This window comes from Emydura macquarii, unplaced genomic scaffold, assembly GCF_026122565.2.
Source record: "Emydura macquarii macquarii isolate MOO-44397 ecotype Brisbane River unplaced genomic scaffold, CSIRO-AGI_Emac_v2 contig_3390, whole genome shotgun sequence".
Lineage (NCBI taxonomy): Eukaryota > Metazoa > Chordata > Testudines > Chelidae > Emydura > Emydura macquarii.
Genome location: NW_027133527.1, coordinates 859,322 through 875,848, shown reverse-complemented (window position 1 = coordinate 875,848; position 16,527 = coordinate 859,322). Strand labels below are relative to the sequence as shown.

The 16,527-nt window shown below is 39.5% G+C and overlaps 1 protein-coding gene across 2 annotated transcripts in view; it reads left to right on the top strand.

The window, feature by feature from the left end:
* Positions 1-16,321, top strand: part of SMURF1 (SMAD specific E3 ubiquitin protein ligase 1) — a 60,208-nt gene extending 43,887 nt beyond the window's left edge. Inside the window, exons 12-18 of one of the 2 annotated variants that reach the window (XM_067534376.1) lie at positions 637-751; positions 5,991-6,169; positions 7,138-7,275; positions 8,812-8,932; positions 10,277-10,478; positions 11,397-11,472; positions 12,651-16,321. In XM_067534376.1, the coding sequence (XP_067390477.1) occupies positions 637-751; positions 5,991-6,169; positions 7,138-7,275; positions 8,812-8,932; positions 10,277-10,478; positions 11,397-11,472; positions 12,651-12,750 (931 nt within the window). In that variant the 3' untranslated portion in view covers positions 12,751-16,321. Of the gene's footprint in view, positions 1-636; positions 752-5,990; positions 6,170-7,137; positions 7,276-8,811; positions 8,933-10,276; positions 10,479-11,387; positions 11,473-12,650 lie in introns of both variants that reach the window. The other variant, XM_067534375.1, reaches the window with a different exon arrangement.
* Positions 16,322-16,527: the final 206 nt, after the last annotated feature.

Sequence of the window (16,527 nt, the reverse complement as noted above, 5' to 3'; positions counted from 1 at the left end):
ACACCCAGTTCTTCATCAAAGCTCTAGTCCTTGAATTTGGATTTCAAAAACATAGTATATGGATGATCCCTTACACTAATAAGGGTCATTTTTCAAGGACTGTTTTGGCCCTTCAGTAGTTGTGCCAGAGCACAGCCCTGTGGGATGAAGAGTGGCAAATGGACAGACCCCCCAAGCCTCCTGCACTCTTCCATATTCCCTAGCTCTGCACCAACAGTTACACAAATCTGGAAATGTTACAAGTAATTCATGTTATCAGGGCTCCAGATAATTCATTGATCAAATAACCCAGCAACTTGTTTTCCATTGATCACGCTCCATCCCATGGTTCAGGTAAAGAGCGTGAGTTGTGATTACATTACCCTAACTGGTTACAAGAATCTGTTTTCACTCAATTAATGCTAATTTCCTTGACGGTACATCTAAAATAAAATCAGTCTGCATGTGAATGAGCCAGACTTTTCCTGGCTTTCTAGAGAAAGCTTTCTAGTCCTCCACCCCAGGCAATATAGCTTACCAGATTTCTGATAGAAAATTGAAAATAAATCAGTCAAGACTGTTTGACAGAGTCATAATAAACGTTTAAAATTTCAGTGAAATTCTCACTGTTCTAAAACCTTGCTTTTTTTTTGGCAGAGAGTGGTTGTATTTACTGTGCCATGAAATGTTGAACCCCTATTATGGACTCTTCCAGTACTCTACTGACAATATTTACATGCTGCAAATCAATCCAGACTCTGCTATCAATCCTGTAAGTATTAACATTAAGGAAATAATCATATATGTTATACCATAACGGAAACTTAACCACAATTCTACTTCTGTTAATAATTGTCCTACCTTAAGAGAGTAAACAATAAAACTTTGTAAAGGGAAATTAACTAATGTGATAGAGTTTTAGAATGATAGTGTACCGTGAAGGAATGTGTACTTTGTGGTATGTCAGCCCTGCTGTGTGCTGTCATGTGAGATTCTCTGGTATTATTAAACACTTGGTCCTTTGAGACTATATGCATGGGTGAAGCTTAAATACTAGGGATGGGAAATATTTAGAAGTGTAAGCAATATCACTTCCTGAACAATGCCCAGCCAGTCAATGGAGTGGCCCCACATACTTTGCCCTCTATCAGAAAAGTAAATATGAGACTCCTTTTAATAAAAAAATTAAAGGAACTTAATATAATGTCAGTCACCATGGGTTTATGGAACATGATCCTGTCAAACTAACTTTAATTGTTAGGAGATTACAAGATTGGTTGATAAAGATCATGATGTTGATGTAATAAAACTTAGATTGCAAGGTATTTGACTTGTTGCCACATGATGTTTTGATTAAGAAACTAGAAAAGTACAAAATTGAACATGACACACCCTAAATGGATTAAAAACTGGCTCATGGACAGGTCTCAACATGTATTATAAACTGTGGACTGTCTTTGAGAGGATGTGTTTCTAGTGGAAACACAGTGATTGCTTCTTGGCCTACATTATTTAATATTTTTATCAGTGACCAGGAAGAAAATATAAAATCATCACTGATAGTTTGCAGATGACATACAGATTGGGGGAGTGTAAATAACAGAGGACAGATCACTGATACAGAACAATCTAGTTTGCTTTGTAAGCTGGGCACAAACAAACAATATGTTCTTTAATATAGCTAAATGTAAAGTTATACATTTAGGAACAAAGAATGTAGGGCATTCTTACAGAATGGGGGTCTATCTTAGGAAACAGTGATTGTGAAAAAGACTCAGGGGTCATAATCAGTTGAACATGAGTTCCTAGTGTGACACTGGCCAGAAGGGCTAATGTGATCCTTGCATGCGTAAACGGGAACCTCAAGTAAGAGTAAGGAGGTTATATTACCTCTTTATTTGGCATCTGGTATAGCCACATCTGGTACAACTGGAACACTGTGTCCAGTTATGGTGTAAACAATTCAAAAGGATATTGATAAACAGGAGAGAGTTCAGAGAAAAGCCAAGGAGTCTGATTAAAGAATTGGGAACCATGCCTCATAGTGGAAAAACTCCAAGATCAATGTATTTAACAAAGAGAAGATTAAGGGGTGACTTAATCACAGTTTAAAAGTACCTACATGGGGAACAAAAATTTGATAATTGGTCTTCAGTCTAGCAGACAATGGTATAACAAGATCCAATGTCTGAAGGTTGAAGCTAGACAAACTCAGACTGGAAATAAGATGCGTATTTTTAACAGTGGCAATTAATCTTTGGAAGAATTTAAGGGTTGTGGTGGATTCTCCATCACTTACAATTTTTAACTCAAGACTCGATGTTTTTCTAAAAGATAGTCTTTAGTTCAAAGAGGAATTAATTCAGGGAGGACCTCTGGGCAGTTATACAAGAGGTCAGACTAGATGGTCCCTTCTGGCTTTATAATCTGTGAATCTAGAGTAAGTTTTTATGTAAATTGTGATTTTAGCCACTGATGCAGACCCCTAATGTAGGCATGATTTACTCCTCATGCAGTTAAATTAGTGACTAAAATCCCAATGTTGACATGTTATCGGTGACACTGTTCAGGAGAACGTGTTGGAAGAAATTTGGCCTCAGGTTGAAAAAAAGAATTAGCCTACTTCCTAAAAATTGAGGCAAACCTGCAAGTATAAACAGCATATGGATGGTCTAAATCTGGATGAAATGAGCTATTTGCCAACTTCCTACAGAAAAAATTACCAAGAAGATTTAGGGGTGAAACTGATAATGTTCTACTTGACAAGCATTTGATTTGTTTGGATTTCCCTTCTTATATTTCTAAAGGTTTTCTTTGAGTTCATATTCTTGCTTTTCCATTTTGGACCCTTCACATGGTATGTGGGCATCTTTCCAAATTAAGTTGATCCAGTTAAATCAGTGGCTATCTTCTGTGACGTTTTATCATTAAATGGCTCTGTCATGCTTGACCATTTGACAGTAGGTGAAATAATGACTTTGGGTATGTCAACACTGCAGTTCAAGCCCAGAGTTAGTGGGACTCAAGTCAACTGACTCTGGGTTCTAGAACCCCAGGCTTGAGCATCTACACTGAGTGTTAACCCTACATTAAGAATTTTTTAACCCAGAGCTCTGATGTCCGCACTGCACCACATAGACCTCAGTCAAACCAACCATTTCCCAGACTTCCTAGTGACCTTCTGAAATGTGGCTGCGCTAGCCCTTTGACCATGGTGCACCGTGGGAAAACTCGACTGTCCACCCTGCATGTTACAGGAAGTTTAAGCAGCCGGCTAAAACATCCTGCCAAGCAGTCATTTCAGTCTGTGTGCTACCAGAGCCAGCAATATGGAGGCAGCTCTTCTCTTGCTTGTGCTCTCACTCCTGTGTCAGGAAATGGGCAGAGCTTCTGTGAGATGCTGATGGACATTTTAGCAGCATTTTCTGGCCCACCAGAGGCACCTGACAGAGCTTATGATGGAGGAGGAGGCGGAAGACGAGGAGAACACAGACATGGTAGACTTGAACAGGCTGCTGCTGCTTATGACATTCAGTACAGCTGCTGATGCCTGCTATGAAAAAAAGCTACATTTCTGGAGCTTTGTGAGCACTTTGCCCCAACCCCTCCAGCATAAGGCCACGCGTGAGGCTGGTCCAGAAGCAGGTTGCTGTAACAGTCTGGAAGCTAGCTACCCCAGACTGCTACAGATCCATTGTCAACTAGTTGGGTGTTGGAAAGTCAACTATGGGCAAAGTGGTGGCAGAGGTTTCTAAGGCAATCAGGTGTGTGGTTTACTCCAAGGTGCCGGGCATAAAAGATATTCCTGAAGTAATTGCTGCCTTTGAAAGAATGGGGTTTCCAAACTGCGCCAGGGCCATTGATGGAACTCATGTGCTCATGGTTTGCCCTCCTCAAGGAGCATGTGAGTACATAAACCGCAAAGGGTACTGCTCCATGGTTATGCAGGCCCTTGTAGACCACAGAGGTTGACTTATGAATGTCAACATGGGCTGCACTGGAAAAATTCATGATACCAGGGTTTTTTGCTTAACCAGGAGTCTACGTTCATTGAGAGGCTGGGACACTATTCCCACCAAATGACATTGTCATAAATGGTTATTGTCCGCACAATTATTCTGGGGGACGCAGTGTGTACCGCCTTTTGCCTTGGCTTATGAAATGGTATTCTGATTTCAGAGGTCCTAGCAAAAGACAGTTGAATTACACACCCTGCAGGTGTAGAATGGTGGGTCAGTGTGCTTTCGGCAAATTGAAATCCCATTGGTGATGTCTACAGACCCATTTGGATTCCAGTGTCCTCAATGCTGTCTGCATAATGTGGCTTGCTGTGTTCTTTACAATCTTTATGAAGCCAGATCTAAGCCATTTCCCCCAAATGGACCTATGCTAGCAAGGGGCTGCTGAATTGGTACATTGATCCAGAAGGTGCATCTACCTCAGCTGCAGCTGGATGCCTCTGGGCAACAGAAGTCAGGGATGCTTTGTGCTCCCACATTATGGACTTGCATGGCCCAATGGAAGAGGGAGACGGTACCTTTATGAATGTGCTTGGTGCGGGGAGGAGCGGGTGCTGATTGATTCTTGAGGGGTTTAGTGCTTGCAGGGGAGAGGTCGATTGCCATGCAGTGTATTTATGAATGACATGCCTGCTTATCAAATGGGGGGGGGGGGGTTGATTCACTGTATGGATTGATGTTAACTATATTGAGGATTAGTATTTGTCTCCTAATTGTCCCTGATCACGTGTTTACCTTTATTTTAAGTACACATTGTATGATGTGATGCAATGATAGCAATAAGCTTTTTTGATAAAATAAAAATCTTTATTTATAAACATTCATTAGAAAAGTACAACATCAGCCCATTGCCAAGCAGGCCAGCTGCATTACCCCACCAAAACAGCAGTAACAGAACCTTAAAAAAACAAACAAAAAAAAAGCACAAGAATAAGTGCAAATAATGAAATCATATACAAAATAAAAACCTTCTACTGTTGCATGTCCCCTGGCCCCCCATTCTGCTTTCCATTGCTTCCCTGTTTGCCATCCGCTTGATGCTGGGGGAGGCATCCATGGGGGTTGGGGTCTGCATAGGGTAAAGTTGCCCTTCCAGCTGCTCATGGGGCTTGATTGCATGGGCCACCTGGCCATGAAGATTTTCAAGCTGTTTATGGACTGCATCGCAGGGTACCACAGAGAGGATCCATGCTCAGCTCAGTACCCAGCACCCAATCAAACTCCTCAAGTTGCCCAAGGTGCAGTTCTGGTCCTGGTTTTCCTGTACTCATTCTTGAACCACTTAATCTGCTCTTTCCTGCACTGGTCACCAATATGGTAAATTTGCAACTCTGTCAGCTTCTTTGCTGTTTGCTGGTATGCATGATCTTTCCTGTACTCTTACAACTGCTTTGCTGGCCTCACACCAGAAATTTACCAAAAGCTGGCTGTGCTCCCACGACCATGAGCAACACACTTTGGAAAAGACTTCTTCTGTTCAGTCTCTGTTGCAAACACAGAAGGCTCTCTGATGGTGTGCAGCTCACCAGTCAGAAAACAGACATTTTAAAACTGACTCACCGAGCTGCTGTACTACAACAAGGGGAGGTGCTTCCATTTCCCTGCAGTCAGCTGGCGATTCTTGGGGTAGAGAGGACAAAGGAAGTTGGCCCATAGGATTGTGGGATACTTTTGGTGGACTTTTAGGACTTCAGTCGGGAAGCTGTATCTACACTTCATAGCAGGTAGGGTTTGACCCTTCTGCCACCACAAGGTTCTAGGACTCCGGGTCTGAGACCAAGTCTGAGAGATTTGTGTGTAGATGGAAATGAAGTTTGAGCTCAAACCTGAGTCTGAGTACGGGCTTACATAGCAATATAGACATACCCTTGGTACCCATCAGTTGCAAATCCTTGGATATTCAGTCATAGCTACTGGCATAAATATAGCCACAAGGTGTCAGCATTGGGCTGCTTTTCCAGTAAATGATTATTTTTCTTGTGTCCCCTGCAGGATCACTTGTCTTATTTCCATTTTGTTGGTCGGATAATGGGTTTAGCTGTGTTCCACGGACACTACATCAATGGGGGTTTCACGGTTCCCTTCTACAAACAGCTGCTGGGGAAACCCATTCAGCTATCTGATCTGGAATCGGTTGACCCAGAACTGCACAAAAGTTTAGTTTGGATTTTGTAAGTACTATTCATTTACCAATTACTTAACTTTAGAAGACAGAACACTAGAGCTCAGTGGCAGTAAGATATCCCCTTAAAAGAGAGCCTTCAAAGTGAATCAGATTCCGGAAAAACACACAATTTCCAAGCCACTGCTTCCCCATCCAAGAATTGAAGGTACTTGTGAGAGAAAGCCCAAAGCTCTTATAAAAACATAGCTCAGTTTTTGCTGCATCCTTCGGTGAAATTATAACCTTGTACTTAGATACCTAATGTTTGGTTGTGGAAATTATTTATATCAAAATCTAACTAATTCCGTGTGTGATTGGAAAACAAGTGAGGGGGCATGCCCTTATTAGTTACCAATGCATAGCATAGTCCAAATTCTGATGTCACACTGTTTTAAATCCATTGAAATGTATGGCGTTAATCTGGATTTATACATTACTCAGAACAAACTTGGCCCTGTCTGTTTTAGACATACATAAGAAATTATCTTGTATGTTCACCTCCTCTTAGATTTAATCAAATATATTTGAAATTCCTTCAGAGTTTCATTGCTCATAAGACAGAGCATTTTTATCAATGCAGCTTTACCTTTTATGTTGTAATTCATTATTGTAACTTTCTGAACTCCTGGTGAATTGACATGATCTTCCTCATACTTCATGTTGGAATCTGGCAACGAATCAGTTCATTATTTTTTAGATGTAACGGAATTAACTGTCTAGTTATTAGCAGGATGTGCCAGTGTGGTAGAGAAAAGGGAAACTAACACATAGTTTAGACTTCGGAAACACACAAGGCTATCCATCAGAGAGGCAATTTAGGAAACAGTAAATGTAGGGCTTTTGAAAGATGGCAGATGGACCCTCCGCCTCATAGAGTAACCATATTAACTTCCTTAAGTGTTCAGTTAATAATTGGTCTATGTGCATAAACAGATGAAAAAATGTCAGTTTTATCCTTTGCCTTTTACTTGCCAGAGAGAACGACATCACCCCAGTGTTGGACCATACTTTCTGTGTGGAGCACAATGCATTTGGGCGGATTCTGCAGCATGAGCTCAAACCAAATGGCAGAAATGTTCCTGTTACAGAAGAGAACAAAAAAGAATATGTCAGGTACCACAGGAAAAACCATCTGCCCCAAACATAATGGAAAGGCTCGGAGAAGATGAATTCTTAGGATCTGAAAAGTGAAGTAATGAAGAGCGGACATTTAGAGGGAGATTGGAAAATCGCTTTTAGTGAACAAGTGTATCTTTTATTTAGGACTTGGAGGAAAAGAGATTCTCATAGGAAAAGCACGTTGGAAAAACCTTTGCTTTCCTGAAAGTTCCCATTTCCAGCCCATCACAACCACTTACCAAGTGTCCATCATAGTGACTCTTCCTTTGTCTAAGGAGGAATGAAGACCTTTCTCTGAGCAAGTAAACAGTGTTCCTTTAATCAGTCTAAGCAAATTACTAGAAAGTAATTCCTTGGCACTTTCAAACCCTGCAAAGCCATTGGAGTGAAGGACCAAGTTCTGTTCTGAGCTGTGGTTCTCTGCATGGCAGCATTTTCTGCTGGCAGTAAATCAGTAGTCTGTTCTGAAGGATAAATAGATCTAAGTGTCTTAGATTTTGGGGACATTTTTGCTGCAGGATTTATTAGGCATATGGATTTTAAGGCCAGGAGGGGACCAGTATGACTATCTAGTCAGTGGTTCCAAACCTTTTCCATACCAGACCCACCTTCTGTTTAGTAATATGGGAAAGGCAGGGTGGACATGATCACCTGACTGAGAACCCATTATCTAGTCTGATCTGCAGCATAGCACAGCACATAGAATTTCATCCTGTAATTCCTGGATCGTGTTCAATAACTTGTTTGAGCTAGCTCGTATCTTTTAAGAAAAAATCCAGATATTCAAGATCACGCCTATATCAAGTGTAGAGAGCAGGTTCATATTGCTTCCTTGGTTGTTCATTATCATACATATTAATTCATTGCTGCTTTCAGTTAACTTCTGTCCTATTACCGATAACACTGAAAAACATGACTAAAATCATTTTGGGATTAGACTTCTGTACTGGCTTTTAGCAGACATGTCTAAAAGTGGTGATAGATATTTGAAGGGAGGTTGATGGATGAGGGCAGAACTGTAAGGATTTTCTTTCAGAAAATCTGAAACACTTACGTATAGAATAATACCTTTTTTGAGGCATTTCAACATTAATTTACTGCTTTCCCTCAGGCTGGGAATACAAATGCTCTGAATTGGTGGAAATGGAATGAATGATACAAAAAAGATCCAGAGACCTATTCACAGTAGCTAGTTAGTGCAGACTTTTCGGGCCTGATTTTATATGAAGTCTTCATCTTTATATACTTTCCTGGCATACTAATGTAATTTGTATACATGCCATAAGAGCTAGGAGGAATAAACAGCTTTGTAAAAGTTAATACTTTTTTTCTTTGTGTTTGATATGAAACTAGTAATTACTGAAGGAAAATGGACAAAAATGTTTATTTTCCATAAACACAAAGTGTCTATCCAAACCATATTAGATCTTTGACACCGTATGCCAAACCTTCCCACTCTGCTAATGTAAAAAGGCCCAATTCCATTCAGCGTATTGCGCCTAACTTTCCGTTTTGGGCTTTTCTTTCCAGGTTGTACGTAAACTGGCGATTTATGAGAGGAATTGAGGCACAGTTTCTAGCGCTACAGAAAGGCTTTAATGAACTTATTCCTCAACACTTACTAAAGCCTTTTGACCAGAAGGAGCTTGAGGTACACGTGCTTTATACATTTAGAATGACTTTATTTTGTGGTCAGGATGACCCTTGAGCAAATGTTTTGAGTATTAATGTAAAAATTGTTTTGCCCTTTTTCCATTATAATTTAAGTATAGAATATCCAGAAAAAAATGGGCCTGTTACTTTAATTAAACCTGAACTTCAAAATGCAACCACTTAAAATAGTATTTTTCTTTATATCACATTCATTTTTTCTGTTTTCTGTTCTTTCAGTGCAAATGGTTTGCTCCCTTAACAGTAAAACAGATGTTCTCAACTTGTAGTTTGCAGACCATTGGTGGTCCTGGAAACACTTGCTAGCAATTTGTTTCAGTCTTCTAACTTGCCTTGAAAGGCAAATAAAAAATGCATTAAAATTTTATTGTGATACTTTCCTGTAAGCAAATGCTGTCATAGCCACAATGTTACATGCGTGTGAATGAGAGAGAAGGTGGTTGACATATCACGGCACAAGAGAGATCTGGGAGACAGTACTCTTTTAAAATGTGGTCCGCCACATGAAACAGTTGAAAAACTTTTGGAATATAGTATATCATTCGTTTTCAGCAATTGGATCTTGTATCCCCTTGTGTCCTTATCACCATTCTAACTGGTTGGGACCATGGCTTATCATGCCTTTTCCCCCACTACTCAGCTTTCCAGTTTCTTATGGAGGAGAGCTGAAGAATGTGTCCAATTTCCTGTAGTGCTATGTCTAAAACAGGCTCTAAAAGGTGACTTGGATGCAAAGCACAAACAGCTTTGTTGTCTGTATTAGAGATGATAAACAGAATATTGTATAGATATATGCCATGGCACATTTGGCAGTGATCTGATAAGATCTTACAAATTAAGCCGGGTTTGGCTTTAGTTGTTAGTGGGATGGAGTACCTCCAGATAAAACTCAGTGCTGCGGAAAGTGGTATGGATGATTCAGTAGGTGGCACTCTTTCGTCTAAGTCTGAAGTCCTGGCATGGCGTAAGGATTCCCACTATGCTTTTCAGGTTACATGTTTAATTATCAGTAGTCTTTTTTTTAAGGAGAGGGTTGGCTCTGGTTTCTTGTTCAAAACCCAATTTAGGTAATTGCATTTGCCTACCTAAAATCCAGTTGTAGATTCAATTGGAGAGAGTATTCACCCCTTGTCCTGAACTGTTTATTACTGTTTATTGCTACATATTGTGTACCAGAAAAGAGTGTGTTTCACTGTGAGTAAAGTGATTTGTGTATGTGCAGTATATTACAATTTGTAAAGCATTTTGGAGTATTAGATATGAATGTAAGATGTCATTTCAATGCTTGTTGCTTTAAAGTGTTTTTTGTTAAATTATTTAACAGCTAATAATAGGAGGCCTGGATAAAATAGATTTGAATGACTGGAAGTCAAACACACGTCTAAAGCACTGCATGGCAGATAGCAATATTGTAAAGTGGTTCTGGCAAGCCGTGGAAACATTTGATGAGGAAAGAAGGGCGAGGCTGTTACAGTTTGTGACTGGGTCCACACGTGTCCCTCTTCAGGGTTTCAAGGCTTTGCAAGGTGACTGATGTAGAGTCTGAGTTAATGCATAATGGGAGAAGACAGTAAAAGTTGTTCCATATTCACTGTGCAATAATACATGTCAATATGTGGCACTAGAATTTAGTAATCGAATTACTGAGGCCCTGTTCTTGAATTGAAGTTCTCATTTGTCAACACTTCTGCCAGTGACGAACACATTAGCAGTTTCCAGTAGCGATTGTGTTGACAAATCTGTATTCCTGTTATCAGGTAACAGTTCAGTTGGTGTCACTAGTAGTATATGCCAGTCTCCTGAGAAGACTACTGTCTATATGGGTGTAGTTAAAATCATTATATATTCTACAACTGTATATTTAAGTGCATGGCATTTACAAATCTAATTGGGTCCCAGAATAAACATACATACATGACGTGAGCAATGTAATTTTAGTAAACTGAACAACTTAGACTGTTTCTTAAATGAAGATTTTATACTCAATAGTTTTGCTATACATGTTGTTAGACTTTGAATGTATTTCCAGAAATTGCCTCTGTCTGATGACAAAATTTCAGCGTCTTAAGCACATTATGAATAGACCCATAACAGATACATGTCGGCTTAAAATAAATGGAGCTTTGTGTGTGTCTGTATCCCAAGTGTTGCTTGCCCTAACACCTCTCCACTTGTGGGAACAGGGAAGCTCTTATTTAAGTAAAAACCCATATGTTTTCTGAGAACCAAGTTAGATGGTATCTTTGTTGTTAACAACTCCAGCTAACTTGCCAAACCCCTTGGGCCAACTCTGCACCTACTGATGTGCAGAGTTAACCTCTAGTTCATTCCTGCTTGGAATTGGAATTAATTTTTTTCCCTCCACTGTATTTGAAATTCGTCATGTATTATGACTGTGTTGTTGAAGTGCATTAACTAGAATGTCTGTCTGTAAGGTTCTACAGGCGCTGCAGGACCCAGGCTGTTTACCATCCACTTGATAGATGCAAATACAGACAACCTTCCAAAAGCCCACACTTGGTAAGGTGAAGATATTGTGGTTATTAAAATCTGCTGCTGCTTGTGTTGCTGCACAGCATATTCATTTATCTCCATTTGTCCAGTGAAAATCTTCACAGATAAAAGGATACACATTACAGGAAATCATTGTCTTTGAAGATTATTCAATAATTCCATGTATTCCTCATGCAGCAGTACAGTAATGTTCTTCTTGCATGTTCATTTAGCTATAAAATTAGAGAAAAAAAGTACTACTAATATGGTATATACAGAATTGAGCTTCAAGAGAATCTGGGATTAGCTTTTGCATAGATCAACCACCTCTCTCATGTACAGGAAGCCATTTTAATAGGTACCCTAAATATTATGGCATTCAGAACCAAAATGTAGGAAAACTTTTATTTTGAAGCAACACTTTTAGTAAATTAACCACTTAATTGCTGCCCTAATATGCCTCATACTTGGGGCAGTGTTCACCCCCCAGTGTTCCTCTGTATTTAGGCACAATACTGTCTGACATTCCATTGGACCATCAGCACCTCAGAAAGCAGTAGTATTGTCTGATACAGGAAACGCTTTGGATTCAGTAACTTCTTTCCAGTTATTTATTAATAGGCGAAGAAAAGGTGTTATGGTGACGAACACAATATTTCCAAATGCTCAGGACTCTAGCCAGAGGCACTGTAGCCTGGTGCCTTCTACATGTTGCAAGTGTTTTCAGTTCAAATATTACATAGGAATGTTTGTATTTTTACTGAAAGCTTTTAACTTTATTCCACCATTGGAATGATAAATTATTATTAAGCAACAAATTTTCAAACGTTTCACATGTGACTGCTAAATTTTTATTTTAAAAAAATGTAGCCAGATTAGAGGCAATATTTAAAAATAAATAAATAAATAAACTAGCAAAAAGGGGATAACACTGAACAGTGAAGTTAAACAAGCTCAATTGCTAACAAAATTCCTTTTCGTACAGTTCATGAACCTGCACATGGGAACTCTGAACTGGGGGAAAAGGGCCAAGTTAGCCTTAATTGTCTTGTCTGATTTGACCATTGAAACAGCTAGTCGTTTTCATCTCTACCACGGTTCATTTTATAATTACGACTTGATACATGGGTCAGCTAGGTTCTTGCAAGTGAAATGTTTTGAGTCATATACAGCAATGTTCACACTGTTACTTTCACCTTGTTTAGCTTTAACCGGATTGACATTCCGCCTTATGAGTCATATGAGAAGCTTTACGAGAAGCTACTGACAGCTGTGGAAGAGACATGTGGATTTGCTGTGGAGTGAAGAGGCAACCAAAGGAAACAGACACTAGCTCATGGACCACCCGATCAAAAGCTAGAAGCTTGCTGTGAACTTCCTGCTAAGCTGTCTGAAGCATTGAAACACTAGACAACTTAGAGAAATGGGGTTGTTTCCCCTCCTTTGTTGGTGGGCGGAGGGGGCTTTTGGTGGTGGTTCCCAGCCATGTTCTCCCCTTTGTTACAATAACCCCCACCCTCTTCTTCCATCCCCCATAAAATGAAATGCAGCCAAGTTCAATGTTTGGCTTTGATTACACCAGATATTCTGCTAGACTTGTAACACATATTGTGATAGGGTCAATGACCTGTGGTCTTTTTATAGGAGTATCAATCTATAGTTGAGTATCTGAGCTTGGTTTGGTGAGGACTTGCAATTGGTAGGAGTACCTGGCTAAGCTTGAGCCTCTTGTAGAGTCCAGCAGCTGTTGAATATCAGACTGGCACTGGAATTCAGGATTGCATGGTTTAAACACACAACAAAATTTCTAGCAGAAAATAAAACTCCATATGCACATGTAACCGAAGTTCTGCCTTAGCAGGAAGCTCTCAATGAAAGTAGTGGCTCACATCTAGAAAAATGAAGGAATCCAGGGCCTCTAAAGTGGTGTATATTTCTTTTTGGATGTCCTGGTTGAAATTTAATTGTTTTGCACATGGGAACAATATTTCTCCTGCAGATTCACTTACTATAGTTTGTCCAGATTTAAGTACCTTGCAAAGAAGTCTGGTAAGGAGAAAGCAAACATACAGAATTTTCAGATCAGATCAGTCCAAAAGCTGTGATGTCTCTGCCATTGTTTTATCTCAGAGACACTTGAGTTGAAATTCTAAAAGATCTTTATGAGGAAATTGCTAAAAGCTAAGCTAATGGAACAAAGTTTCATTCTTAAGTCATTGGCCTTGTGAAGGGTGTTTTTGAGGCGGGGGAGGCAAAAGGATAACTATATAGTGAATAAAGTCTAAACTTTACGCAAAACTATTGGAAGGATTTATGGTTTTAGTTCTATAACGATGGAAATTACTTGAGTGCCACATGCGGCATTTTTTTCAACTCTCTGAAACTAATATTAAAGGGTGGTACTCTAACTCATTTGCTGAAATGGGTTCCCAATACAAGGGGAAACAAAAGCAAATCAAGTACCTGAGTCCAATAACATTTCTTCCAATTAGCATACAAGATAAGACAGTATTTTAACAAAATAACATGACTTCATAAAGACCCAGTTAGCCATCAAACATGTCTAAACTTAAGTAAAGCGGACTTGCTTTGTATAGGATTTTCTTTGGCAAGCCTGATTTTTAGAGAGATTCATTATTGAAACGTTTACCAGAGGTTGTGTTTATGGAGTAGTGCATTGAAATTCAGCTGTGGATCAGAGATTGTTCTTAGAAAATGTCTACTGGAATATTTCTATTTTGTCTTTTTTAAATTGAATCTGATGATAGCTTTAAACTGTGATAGGAAAAAAGTTACATCCTTGTCAAAATCCTGGAATCTTCTCCCTTTGTTTTATTTTCCCATTGTCCATAATCCTTGTGATTTGATGTTGGGAGTGTCAGAAGTGCATTTGAAATATGAAAAGGTATCATTTTATGAGATTTGCACAGTTTGGCTAGAGAAGCTCACAGTGCAGGATGTTGTAAGAAAGACCTGTTCAGACAGTTGTATGTAGGGCCTTTAGAATTGAGTGGCACTCAAGGACCAGTTTCTACATTATTACTGGGCATGGAAGGGAAATCGTGTGACACCTTGCAGTGGAAGGAAAAATGCAACTGTCTGCAGTTGAACATCTGTGCACTCTTGCATTGGGCAACAGAATTCCACTAGCCCTGACTTGTCCAAAATGGCTACGAAATCACACTGCCAATGGAATGTATTTAACCCTTTCAGTGCATTGGTAGGTGCAATATACCTTAGGCAGATAGGAAAAATCGAAAACAGATTGTTGCCCCAAAATACTGTATGCAGTCTCATGTTGTTGTTTTTTTCACTGAAAGGGCTAACAAAAAAAATAAAAAACTTTACCAGCTCCACACACAGCACAGCTGGCTCTCTAAAACCAAACAAGGTGAGGATGAGGGATCTCAGTCCGGAGAACTGCATGTCAACAAGAAAGTTCATACGTGACCGTACATCTCTTCTAGATCAAATCACTTTGTTGGTTGCACAAAATAGCAAGGATTGCTGTTTTGTAAAGTCTATGTTTTTGTATATTTAAAAGCCTTGTAAAGGTCCCTTCTCCATGCTGGCAGCAGTGGGGAGAGGAAGCTGTCCTCTAAACTACTTTAGACAGCTTTATCACCTCTCCTGTTGTCTTTGCAATTTTGTGCCACTACAGTAATGCTGGACCATTAATTTTGTTTCATTCTGTACATGAATGTGTGAGGCAAACCTTAAAATTGTCTGGATGGAGAAAATAAACAAGCTAGGCAAATGTTTTTAAAACAATACTTGGTTCTGCCTCCGACTGGCTGTTCCACATCTGGTTTCATGGCCAAGAAATTGTGAGAGACGAGCAGAAAGTTAGAGGGGATGGAGCTGGGGAGAACTTAGATATTGATTGGCTGAGGTTTTTACTGAGGCTGTTCTTGTAGCCTCTGGCGCCCAGAATTGTAAAGCATGTTCTTTCCCTTGTGATCTGCCAGCGTGAAGAAGATGGAACATGTTCTCTGCAACAGCTTCCAGTGTTTCAACTGGTTGTTGTTTACAAACTTGCCCAAAGAATAACAGAAAAGTTTACCATTCACATTTCACCATCACCTGTCTGCCTTGGACACAAATACATTTTGGAGCAGACCTGAGGAAAGTGCAAGGTACTACATCTTCTGAATTCTTTCTTGTACCTATTCCAAAAACAAATTTAGAAACTGCTCCAGTGGTACAAACCTTCAGTACTTGCCCTGATACTGCTTATCAGCCGATCCTAGACACTCAGGGATGTAGGAAACCACCACTCTGCTTGTGTTTTGAATCGGGAAGAAATGAGACTGCTTTATGGATGTTAGAGTTAACTTGGCATTGTATTTGACAGAGCCCTGTTTTAAAAGGCTTCTTGTTGGTTCAGATGGTGAAATCAAAGCTTGCTCAGCAGCACGTTCTTAGTTCAAGTCAAGTAAGGTGGTTATGAAATCCAGCAGATTTCATAAAATTAAAGACCTTGCCCCCACTCCCTCTGTACCCAGTGCCCGGTATCAGTGCTGTGTAACACAGCAAGCTCCCAGAAACACAGTATGTGATTCTGTTTTTAATTTGTTAATTTTTGTTCCTTGACCACTTTATAATGTATTTTTTAATTTATTATTATTTTGTAATGTCTTGTTTAAGTATTGCTGCTATCCTTGTTATTCTTCCCACTGTTTTTATTGCAGATTTATTTTGTGAAAGTTGTACACTAAAGTTTCATTTTATGTCTAAATCAAAGTATTTAAAGAAATACTAGTTCTATTTAATGTGGTTATGGAGCCAGCTGGAATAAACAGTGATTGTATAGTAGGCTGGACCCAGGAGGTCATGTTCATTTTTGTTACATATGCAATAAACTCACAACTTTAAACTCTTGGTATTAACCATTTTGTTTATCAGACTCTGGATAAGGCGGTGATGGTGACTAATGGAGTGATGTCCATCAGTCCATATTGGGGGAATGGTAGAAGAACAGTAGGAAAGGCAACAAAGAAATGGATTGAAATGCACTAAATTGAGTATTCAGAGAAGCTTATGGTATAAAGAAAAAAAGTAGAATCTAAGACATGCTTGACA